The 12,140-nt window shown below is 37.5% G+C and overlaps 1 protein-coding gene across 3 annotated transcripts; it reads right to left on the reverse strand.

Annotated features, from left to right (window-relative positions):
- Window positions 1–176: 176 nt before the first annotated feature.
- On the reverse strand, window positions 177–6,789 carry LOC132859530 (mitochondrial fission factor homolog B). Of its 3 annotated transcripts, none has more exons than XM_060890219.1 (8): window positions 6,549–6,788; window positions 5,143–5,337; window positions 4,719–4,843; window positions 4,304–4,389; window positions 2,577–2,756; window positions 2,144–2,206; window positions 1,878–1,956; window positions 177–1,172 (listed from the first exon to the last, which is right to left on the reverse strand). In XM_060890219.1, the coding sequence occupies exons 2-8, from the start codon at window positions 5,333–5,335 to the stop codon at window positions 1,041–1,043; spliced, it is 858 nt and encodes a 285-aa protein (XP_060746202.1). In that variant the 5' UTR covers window positions 5,336–5,337; window positions 6,549–6,788; the 3' UTR covers window positions 177–1,040. The 3 variants fall into 3 exon arrangements, with proteins under 3 accessions (XP_060746202.1, XP_060746201.1, XP_060746204.1); XM_060890218.1 differs by having other exon boundaries at window positions 2,577–2,759; window positions 6,549–6,787; XM_060890221.1 differs by lacking the exons at window positions 2,144–2,206; window positions 2,577–2,756 and having other exon boundaries at window positions 6,549–6,789.
- Between the last annotated feature and the right edge of the window lie 5,351 nt (window positions 6,790–12,140).

Below are 12,140 nucleotides of genomic sequence, written 5' to 3' on the forward strand. Positions count from 1 at the left end.
CTTTGGGAAAGTGATGAATAGTTTTTTGCCCCATCCTCCAAGCGAGGAACATTTTCTTTGAGTTCCTGAGTATTGGTTTTGTCACCGAGTTTGTACCCAAGTTGCTGCTTGACAACATTTCTTACTGTATAACTGTTGGTTTCATTGTACTCTCTTTAATCAATTTCTTTTTTCCATTTTATTTTTTACAAAATTCATCTCATACAGTTTCATCTTGCAGTTTTGTCCTTTGTATTATTTGGTTTATACTCCTGAACGTGTTCCAAATAACATTTGACGTTTTTTTTTTCTTAATGAAATTTAATTTAATTTTTTCAATAAATAACTATACTGAACAAATCGATTGTTGATTTCTTGGCGTTTATTGTTTATTTGAAAACATCACCTGCATGTGAAACCCTAGTAGAACTGTTAAAACCATAAAACGTATGCGGTGGCGGTTATAAAAATATAAAGCGCGTATTCGAGAAGTGAACGTTCTTTTTTTTTTTGCGCAAAGTTTACATTTTTACAAAGACTAAAAAAAATAAAGGTTAGGTGAACGTTTCACTGTTTGAAATATTCAACAACAACAACAAAAAAAAAAAATCACTCATGGTAAAAATTCAACCAAAGGTTTACATAATTGTGTGTGAATCTACCCGAACTTCCCTTTATGTTAAAAATGTACAACAAACGAGAGAGAATTTCTAAAATCGTATAAACAGACCGGATCTATCAGGCTGTGAACTGAAAGACGGAGGGTGTGGTGGTGAGGAAAGGTTCTACTGAGTCGAGAAAAAAATAAATAAGAATTACAATGAGTATAATTTAGGGGGAGTCCAGAAAAGGGTGATAATTTAACAGGTTGAAATGTCATGACTTTCACAGTAGTGTGGGAATTCTTGTGACCTTGCGATTCTTCTTAATCCCTCAAACCCGCGACACTCCAGACTCGAACCTCTCTCGGGACACAGCGAGCTCTTACGCCGAGTACTGTATTAAGCGTAGCAGTTAATTAGCGTCTGTTCGGAGCCGATCTCCTAGAGGACTTTGTGGGTTTATTTGCGCATCCAGAACCAGCCGTTGACCAGACAGGCAGACAGCAGCAGTGAGAAGAGCAGCAGTTCGTTCTGCTTGCGTTCGCCATTCTGTTTCTCCAGACTTGCTATCCGTCTGTTCATCTTTATCATCTGCAAACAAAAGTCGTTCAGGCATTTAGAGACGAATCTAATCCCAGTGGAACGTATTTGAGGACGTGCGAGTCCTGGGTGAGTCGATACTCTGGCTGCTGCCGCTGGAAAAATCGTGATCGGGTGGAATCTGGTGCCATCTTCTAGTTATTTTGTGAATCGCATGACCAAAATTTAGACCGACAACTAACGATGGAATAATGTACGTGATATAAATGGCACGTCGTCCTGTTTAACTTGATCAGTCGTTGATGTCACCACCCCCACATTTCCTTTTCACCTGTCAGTTCCCGCCCACTACCCAGCTATTCCCTATCGTTCAACAGGTTCCACATTTTCTTCTTGGTTATGCTGCATCATAACACACACTGTGGAAATTACTCTTAAACATGAGCTCATAAATGTTTTCATATTGCTTCACCACCTAGGGACCTGACTGAGAGGCAGCCCGAAAACAAACCAGCAGGACAGCAGCAGAGCAGTTCTGATGATGAGGCCATTTTTACAGTATACTTTGAATTAGTATAATTTTTTTTTTTTTATTTTAATTTTACATGACCGTGACATCCCTATTTGTGAATATTACCCTACCTCAAACCCTGGAATACATCCATGAATGGAAATCACCTCAATTTACATATACTGTACTATACAAAGTGTGACCGATCTGCAAAAGCCTCAGAATTATTTTTTTTCCCAACGAACCTGTCGGCGTAGCGCTATAAACTCGACTGTAGTTCCGCTCTCCTCCTCAGGACTGCGCCAGAACTCCTGTGTGGTGTTACTGGAGGAGCAGAAAACATCGGATCAGATTTTAGCCCATCAAATCTTCACTACATGCTTACTACAGTGTTATTATTTAAAAAAAATAAAAATAAAAAAAAATAAATCAAAGATGGCTTAGACGTCACTTAAACCGTATGATGTTTTAAAAAAAAAATATGAAGGAACAGAACAAAACTCTCTGTCACCTTGTCCTTGCCTGCTCAGGATCAGCGCCTGGTTGACTTGGAGGGTTTTCTGGGAAACCAAACCTTCAGACAGAAGGAAGAGACCCACAGGTCCAGAGGAATAGGGCGGTAATTCAACTCACAGTGAACTCAATGAAGCTAATTCTCTAAGCTAACTGAATGAGTGCATGCCAACATGTTAGTGGGATTAGCATGAAGGTTGAATCAACTTAAAGGGATTAGTGAAGAATCCATAATCAGAAGAACTGTACCAGGAGTGTGTTAATAGAGAACTGCGGTGACACAACCGGCATGAATTCACAAATTTTGTACAGTATGTTTAGGTTGCTCAAACCTTGACCAGGCTGGAAGCTTTAAAGTCAGAACTGGCCAATTAAACCATAACCTGTTAGTAGGTGAGAAAATCTGAGGCAGGTGGAGGGAGGCATGTCACCTGGAGGAGTATTTCTGAATTACGGTCTGGAGGATTTTGTCCGAGGCCTGCTTGCCCAGCTTCTTGGCAGCCTGCAGAACGCTGTGTGGTGTCAGGAGGACTGGGGCAATTACACCGAGCCCCCGGGGTTCAGGTAGGGCCGGGACTGTAGGTACAGCGAGCATCGTTCCAGCACTCTGGCTGCTGACGGACCAACAGGAAGGTACCAAAGATGTGACACACAAACCAGTGTTATGTACATTAGCTACTTAAAGGCGTCTATAAAAGCAGGGATACGTGAAGGTAAGTGTGCAACTTTCAGGATTGTAAAACCTTCAAGGTTGGGAGCAGGTCAATGAATTTAGAGGTCAGTGATATTTTTCATCTGGCTGAAGTGAAACTGAGCTAAATAAACAACCGAGGTACCAATTTATCAAGGATAATTGTTTGCCGTAGCCTCAGATTTAAGCATTTTCCATCAAACGCAACTATATCAATCTAATCTATTTATCTATTCAACACATTTCTGAACTAAAGAATATAGCAGTTTTATATATATCGTCCTCGTATGTATAAACCTCGTATGTCCAAATTTGGTCAATTTCATATTTTTTCACATATCGATGCTATTGGTCAGTCCCCACGTGGGTCTGTTATTTTTACAAGTTATTAACCAATCTAAAGTCTTGAAAATAGCTTGAGCGCAAATCTCATAACTCCATTGGACACTTCAACTGTCCACCTCTTCCTCACTCCGTGGGAGAGCTTCACGGCATATTTCTCCTCAAGAAGAGTCGCAACGAATCAACACGTCTTCTGAGGTAAATGTCTTCAAAACACTGGGCTCAAAGAAAAAAATCTTGACCCCCGCTAGTTCTGGTGCTCGTCTGAGGACAGGAATTTAGCGCAAGACAATCCACTGCAACGCGGACTAAACCCTGTGCACTGCAGATAAGGTACGGCGTTTTTTTAATTTCCTGAAAAATAACGGTTTTGGAGATACGAGGATTCTGCCTGACAGCGACGATATATATATATATATATATATATATATATAAAATGTGTGTGTGTGTTTCTGTTAATTACCTCATGGCATGCCTTTATACTGAACATATACATGTACATAAACATCATTATTTTAAAAAAATTGCCCTTAACATTTGTCACACAGAATTTTAAACAGCAACAGTGATGTTGAGCTGCTTGGAACTTAACTTGGAATTCCCAGTACTTTTTTTAGTTTATTTTTAAATACAAGTTTGGTCAGTTTATACTTGTTAGAATTCCATTTCAAGCAAGTTTGCTTAATAAGTCAAGCAAACCAAGTGTACTATAGAATTGTCCATTCTGCCAAATCACTTGCGCTTGTGATCAAGGAGCTTATTTTTACTATCTCGCCCTCTGCTGGTTGCTTTAAAAATGACACAAAATCGTAACAATAATAACCTGATAATGATAACATTTGATCTGACTCACAGTGTATTTGGATAACAGGGGAGTGATGTTTTTTGTGTCTAATCTATTTTAAATTAAATCAAGCACTATTACTTTACTGTTGATGGCATGAGCAGCCTTTTTGTTGTCAAGTTATTTTTGTCTTTGGTATTTCCTGGTCTGTTTTATTTATTTATTTTTGCTGTATTTTACAGTAGTACAGTGAATCTAATTCACTTATATCACACATGAAAGCATCAACTGTTTAGGAGAATTTTGTTTGCTGTTCGAACAACAAAGTGCTTTTCACTCACCTAGAAGAAGAGTGTTTGGAGTGTGTTGGTGTCCCGGATGGGGTTCTACCAAAAGTCTGGTCGCTATACGATCTCCGTAGCGGACTCTGTGGACCATAAGGTAAACCGTTAAAGCCTCTCGACAGCCTCTTTACAGCGGCTGTAGTACGTATCCTACTCTGCCTACGCACTACACAGCTGATAACAAACAGGAAGACAAGAAAGATCATCTAAAATGGTAAGAACACAATGGATAAAGAACAAACAAATGATAGCAAGCAGATACAGTCAGCATTACATGCAAGGCTTATCAGTCATTAAACACTTGCCTGTTGTCTCTACACATTCCTCACTGCTACATCACAAAGGAATCATTATCTTAAACCACCTTCTGTGCACAAAGGAAGATGTGGAGAGGTTTAATGGGTCGGATTACCTGAACGTGCCCTCGTGTAAACGTTTCCCTATCCCAGGGTCCCTGCTGCAGGTTCCACATGGAAGACGCATGACCTCTAGCGTTGTGTTGGGAGAAGAAGGGCCGTGGACTCAGGTCAGGAGCATCTGTCAGATTTAAACAAGGATTTATGGATAAACTGATAGGAGTGTCCAAAATTTCACACTTTTATAGAACAGAACTGAGAGGGTTTAAAAGCTTCACGTGATCGTGGATGTATAGCAACCAGGTAAAATTGACATTTATTGACAAATGTCACGCAGCAAGAGTCATTTATCTCCTCTATTTGAAGAATTTCCATTCTCAGACTGACCAATGGCATTTATTAGCATGTACGTATGTGTATACACAAGTACAAAAGAATCCAGTCTTTTTAAAGCTGGAGCACGTGTTGCTGTTTCCTCACCTGTTAACGACAGTCTGTCAGGGACATGCATGCTGAAAGCAGGAGGCAGCTCTTCAGCCCTGGCTTTCAGATCCTCCAAAGCCTCCTGGGCGACTCTGAGCCGCTCCGGGACTCGCATCCTTTCGCTGATCGCGGCTGTGAAGTGAGGATCTCGAAGAGGAGAGCCGTCGACGATGTACACCGGAGCCGTCATTGCTGGAACGAGACTTGAGGAATCAGCGTTGTTAACGCAGCAGCATATATGATTACAGAACAACACAATTATAAACTCTAACCAACAAATGTAAAGCTTTTGATTCATCTATAGAACCTGCAGGGGGATTTTTAACCTATTTACACCACAGCACTTTTTACTTTTTTGTTCATTTCCATATATGCAAAATTCCTGTCACCAATATATCGTAATGCTTTCCACGTATAATAAAAATATCTTGAAATACCGTAACGTGATTATTTTTGTTCGTATTGCCAAACTCTATCCATACGTCCACGCACATTATAATTTCAGGAGATTTAAAAACGTACAGAGTCACAACCAAGGTGTTTTTTTTATTCATTATTGACAATGTAGTAGCTATTATTGATTAATTATTGAGTTAATTGGATTTAATCCCAAGTAGGTCTGTAAACAACTGACATAACGTGGTCTGACAGGGAAAAGTTCAGCATTATGGTCCTTAAAATCTCCAGTAACAAAAAAAAAAAATGTTTCTTAAAATGAATCTTTTATTGATGGAATCTGTGAATTAGACAGATAAATGCTTAAATGCAAGAATTTAGAGGATAATACAAGGGTCAATACAAATATTAAACCGATTATAGTAATAGTTTAAAAGCTATTTTAAATACTATTCCTTGTTTTACAGAATTATAGTGCTGTTGAAACACAAGTTAATAAACTTTTATAGCTTACAGACAGTAAACAAGGCTAGTTATGAAACTTGTTTGGACAAAAGATTTCTACAAACACCAGGAATAGACGGATTACTCAAATAATTTGTTCAATTATAAGAGAAAATGTGTCTGTGGTGCATCTATAACATTAATCCCAGAAATATGATTAAATGACAGCTAGTTTACGAAACAATAATAAACTGGCTAACAGCTTAGCTTAGCTTATTAGCGTTAAGTTAAGTTAGCCAGAATTAGCAAAGTAAGAAGTCAGGTTTTTGATGAAGGGGAAAAACAAACAGTGGGTCAATAAACGTAAAAAAAAAGAGATTATGAGAAGAGATAATATAGTTATTATATAAATACATTTATATTGTGTGTTCATACGAAGGGCAGAATGACACTAACGACACTGAGTCGATTCAAACCGCTAATGGAGGTAGCATGAAATGACACGACACTAAAATACGATTTAGTTAAAAAAAATTATAAAATGATGAAATAGTTCCACAAACCTCAGGTGTTACCGTGCAGGGTGATGACACTGTAAATGACCTCACATGACAAACAAACCTAGCATGAGAACGAGAAGATTCACTTATGAATCGAACTCTTTGAGATTCGTTTGTTTGTATAACTAAACAGGGCGGTGTTTCGGATGAAATATCAAAAACACTTCATTGTCTAAGTCATAGAAGTCCAAAAGACACGTGTAGAACCTCAAATGAAACAGGTTTCCCCTTTAGAGACCGTGTTTACTCTGTAAATATACACTTTCGATACATCAGCGCTTGTGAATCGAAACGATTCGTTTGATTCATTGAGTAGAGTCGTTTAGACGGAATGAATCATTCACCAATAAAAAATCTAACAGAAATAATCTGTAAACACTTTTCTTTAAGTGGACCAATAAATAAACACAGTTTTATAATTCACTTGTTTAATAATTCACAAAAGATATAGTCAGTGCTTTGACAGAAATGAAATTTTGGCACTTGGAAACACATTGTTATGCCAGAGTACAATAGAATGGGGGTAAAATCCATGTTTAATAATAATAATAATAATAATAATAATAATAATAATAATAATAATAATAATAATAATAAAAAGAAAATCCAGAATTATTTACATCAACCAAACATGGTGAAAATATCAGCATTAACCCCAGCTATCTATTAATTAAATTAAGAGCTAGCTGTTATCATTTCCTGTTTGTTTAAAATGAATTATTTAGGATGAAAAAAAAAATAATCAAACGTATACAATATTTTTTACTGAATATTGGTTAAGTTGATCAGCCTTTTTAAGTCTTTTTTTTTTTTTTAAGTTTAGGAACCTCGAACCTCAACACTGCAAATATACAAATAATAAAAGCTTCTAACTAACAATTAGCATCAAACTCAAACAAACACACAAAAAAATCATTTGGGAAACAGAAAGCTATTTGCCAAAATGTTGTTTTGCTTGGTGCTAATTTGGTGTCATAAGCTTCTGTTATTTGTTAGCTACATTAGCTTCAACGTTCCACTGAATATTAAAAAAAAAAAAAATACAAATATTGACAGTTGATCAACTACATGTCTGGTGAAATATATGTGTAATTCTTCCATGAAACCATGATTCTTCTGTCTTTAAAATGTATATGAAAAGATGTAAATCATGGCATCAAGGTACATTTTGTAATATTAAAGCAAAGTGCTAATACTTTGGAGCTTTAATGGCCAAACATAAGGGTCAAGCCAAAAAGTGTTCACAATCTACTTCAGTAAATGTTCCTAAAGAAGGATAGGATACAGAAATCCAAAATGCAGTAGATAACAAGAACGATGGGTGTTTTTTTTTTTATTATTGAAGCTTGTGACCTGTACAGCATTGAAGACCAGAATGATGTACATCTGAGCAGATTTCTTACAGCCGGGATTACACGAGTGTCATGTCCGTTTTTTAAGTCACTATGACTGGAAGCTCTATAAAGATGTAAACTTGAGCAAAAAATCCTTTTGGCAGGGGGAAGACCAACAATTTTCAGTTCACAGAGAAACAAAAACAAACCGTACATCATGGGAATGACCTTTTTCATCTTCGTTGAACTTGTGCTAACGGTAGCGCTGTATGTGTATCTATAGCCCGATTATGAATAGGTTAAAATTCTGCAAAAAAATAAATAAATAAAACGAATATATTAAAGCATCAGTGCATCAAGACGGCCACTTTGATAGAACATTGATAGCGACTCTGGTCATTCATACAATCATCCGTTTAGAAAGTAATCGGTCCCTCTAGTGATCGTTGCAACTTGAATTTGCTTAATTTTGCAGCTTTTATTTTTCAATTAATGTAATTATTATTTTTTTTTAATTTGCTCGAATTTTGAGGCTTTTTTTCAAACATTTGATTGATTTTGCTTCTTTTTCAAAATTTTGCTCGATTTTGAGGCTTTTTGTCCCAAAGATTTGCTTGATTTTACTGCTTCTTTCGAAATGTAATTAATTTTGCTGATTTTTATACATTTGTTTGCTTTTGCTGCTTTTTTAAAATTTGCTTTGACTTTGCTGCTTTTTTCCAAAATTCCAACTTCTGATGCAAGGACTTTTTTTTATGCGGTATTTATTTATTTATTTATTTTTCAGAAAACTGTAAAAGCCAACGTAGTCTGCTGTTGTAGTTTATCCACCTCAAGCTTCAAGCTATTGAGGAGGTGATTCTCAACTCGCCACGGTTTTAAAGAACAGTTATTTCGGTTACTAAAGCATCCTTTAGTTAATACTCACGTGTATCTACATGATTTCATCATCTACACAATCTACTGCTACCTGATTGGCTGAAAATTCAACAACTGCATGACTGAACTCCAGAAACAGCTCTGTAGGCATTTCTATTAAAGTGGCCAGTGAGAGTACATGGGCGTAAATATTAAAAATAGTACATCTGTGTAGAATGGGGAAGGTGAATATATAGTTAGAGATATGTTTAACATGTTTTATACACTTTCACACATACACGCATGTATCATTTGATCGTATTACATAAACAGGGATCGTATTACAACTTCAACAGCGCTCCTGTTGATTAAAAAAAAAAGTTTAAATAGGTGTAACCAGCACATCGACATACTATATATATATCTAGAGCCTTAGTAAAAAGATAGATGTCATTTACAGTCTTGAAAAATAAAACATTACGATGAAACAAAACAAGCATCATGCAGGTAAGCTGAGCAGAAGACCGAAGGTGCACGTAAATTCACACGACACGCCACATCATGTAAACAAATCACGTGGCTCTGGTGGCACATTGTAGGTAGAGAAATGGGAATAAAAATAGATCACACACACACACACATTCACTCCTGCACATTCTTCCATTCTCTAACAAACACGAGTGGTCGAATTAGCAACCGATGTAACTGTGGTACTTGAACCACGTGTACGGAAGCTTTTAACTTTCGTACAATCGGATCGTTTTTAAAGTCTGTGAACTGAGCCAAAGAGACATAGGTTAGAGTCAAAAAGGATAAGAACCGTAATGACGGATCACATCAAACGTTGTTGATGTACAAATGTTGTATTGAAAAACACACCGTTATTAAACAGTTAGCTGCTAAGAATCAGAAAGTTAGCATAGCCTCACCGTTAATAACGTGTGTAAACCTTAACAGTTACGCTGGTCCTGTGTTTAACATCACTTTAGAAAAGTAGCTATTTGAAGAGAACTTGAGGAGAAAATGTGGCTTCTATATGGAATTCATTTTCAAATACTGTTCTCAGCTCTTAAGCTCCATCCGTTCACCGGCCGAGCCTCGAAAAGAAAAATCACCCACTGAGATCAGATCAGATGTTCCAGCCATCACGACGCTCAAAGCATTCACAAGGCTTTGATAATCTGATCACCACCTTTATGTGTTCAAAAAATCAGACAGGAAAAAGAAAGGCACGAGAATCGAAGCTCCGCCCCAAAACTTCACAGTCTGAATTTTAAATTACGTTACACATACAGCAACAAAGCCTCATACATTTAACCCATAATAGCCGCTTTTATCATTATTTCTATAATCATCTGAGTCTCATGTTCAGCGTTATGATCTGAATTTCTTGCTCGAGGTTTGCTTCTAAGTTCAAATCTCAGGAAATCCATCATTGGGGTCCAAAACAGAACATAGACAGAAAGCCTGAGCTCAACCGGTCAGCGTATGTTGCGTTCGTCGTTTTTTTTTTTTTTTATTTCAAACTGGAAAAAAAAGCAAAATGTGCTTTTTGGAATTGAAAACAATTACTGGACTTAATAAAATAATAAACTTGAACAGTCATCTCGGTGTGTAGCAGCAACTGCAGGGTCGCTAATAGTAAAAGGTTTTGATTGAAGATGCGGTTAATGCCTGATGGACTAAATACGAACTTCTGGAGTTTGTATGGTGAAACAGATAGAAACATTAAATGAATAAAATAAATCACTGTTTTATTTACTAAAAATATTTTTATCCAAGTGAACAGCTTTCAGAACAGAACAGCTTTCTGGAAAATTTTAATTTGTGGTAGCTTAGTGGTTAAGGGGTTGAGTCTAACGATGTGAAGGTTGTGAGTTCAAATCCCAGATCCACCAATGCCCCTTTTCCACCAAGGCAGTTTGAGTGCTGGTTCGGAGCCTGAACCAGGAAAAGTGGTTCTTAAGTAGCACCAAAACGTTGCTGGTCTAGACTTAAGAACCGCTTGTGTCAGGGGCTGGGGGCGGAGCTGGGGGCGGGGCTACTGTTAGCGCATTTGATAATGTACCTTAAGTATACTAATGTTTAATACACTTTTACTTTACCTCAATATGATACATTATCAGCACACATGATAGTAGGTAGCTACATGCTAAGGCTAACTTTTTTCTGTGTTAATGATAAAATAATGTTATGTATTTTCTCGATAACAACCTCAGTTTATACAGATTACATGGAGCTGCACGTACACGTTGGATTCGTCGCGTTTGGACTCCAATGTAGGTTCATAAAGCCATGAGCATTAACAGTAAAGCAACATCCGCCATTGTTGATGTTTGTGTTTGTCGCTGCTGCGCTAACGTTGCTGGGAAACGTGACACGTATACAGTGACGTCAGACTCGGCTCTGTGATGCTCTCTAACCGATGGAAAGACAAACCGGTTCTTAGAAGGTTCGCCAGTGGAACAACTTTGAACCAGCACCAGCACTAGCTCTGAACCAGCACCCGGTTCTTTCTGGTGGAAAAGGGGCAAAAGCTGCCACCCCAGGGTCCCTGAGCAAGGTTCTTAACCCTCAACTGCTCAGCTGTATAAATGAGATAAAATGTAAGTCGCTCTGGATAAGGAAGTCTGCCCAGTGTAGTAAACGTAAATGAATTTGCCATAAACCTCAATGGCCTGGAGTCCAAAAGAGCTGGGTGTGAGGGGCATTCTCTGTCTGCCCGGTCAATCACAGTGACACAAGAATCATCCAGCAAGGCATCTATAAGCTCATGTATGTGGAAGAGGGCAGACTACACTTTCCTCCGAATGGGTTCTGCGACGCTGTGAAGTAGCATGAGCAGAATTTTGCTGCAGAAAAAGGTGAATTCGTTCCCTGTTTTAGTGTTTGGCCCAGGAATAAAAAAAAACAAAAAACTTTTGCTTGCTTTCAAAATAAAAAACGTAGGAATGCAACATACACTGACCTCAACTCTATTCTAAAAAAAAAAAAATAAAAAGCTTATAATAAGATAAGCTTTGAATGCAAGTGTTCTTCCTAGCGAGAGCGTGCACCAAAAGCTTCTTTATCAAACTCTTTGGATCAGGAGTCCTGCGTCAGCTCTCTATCAAGTTCCTCGGCCGAACGTACAGTGATTAACACGAGACACTACTTCGCCTGATAGTAGCTGTGCTAAACTGCCCTTAAATTTGAAAAGAAAAAAATAATAAAATAAATACTACTACTACTAATAATAATAATAATTGTAATAATAATAATAATCGCCCTTATACTAGTGCACAATCATTAGATTTGGTAGTGGCAGTGAAAAAGGATTTCATATATATGTGTGTTTATATATAAAACATATCTGCACACAATATTTCCTGCAAAGGTGGCAGTTGATTGGCTTAAACCTGAG

Source organism: Tachysurus vachellii, chromosome 17, assembly GCF_030014155.1.
Source record: "Tachysurus vachellii isolate PV-2020 chromosome 17, HZAU_Pvac_v1, whole genome shotgun sequence".
In the NCBI taxonomy this organism is placed as follows: domain Eukaryota; kingdom Metazoa; phylum Chordata; class Actinopteri; order Siluriformes; family Bagridae; genus Tachysurus; species Tachysurus vachellii.

Coding starts and splice junctions, on each gene's coding strand:
- LOC132859530 (XM_060890218.1), bottom strand. CDS start 5,335: ATGACGGCTCCGGTGTACATCGTCGACGGCTCTCCTCTTCGAGATCCT. Junction 4,390..4,718: donor TTACACGAGGGCACGTTCAG/GTAATCCGACCC, acceptor TATGGTCCACAG/AGTCCGCTACGGAGATCGTA. Junction 2,207..2,576: donor ATTCAGAAATACTCCTCCAG/GTGACATGCCTC, acceptor TTCTGTCTGAAG/GTTTGGTTTCCCAGAAAACC.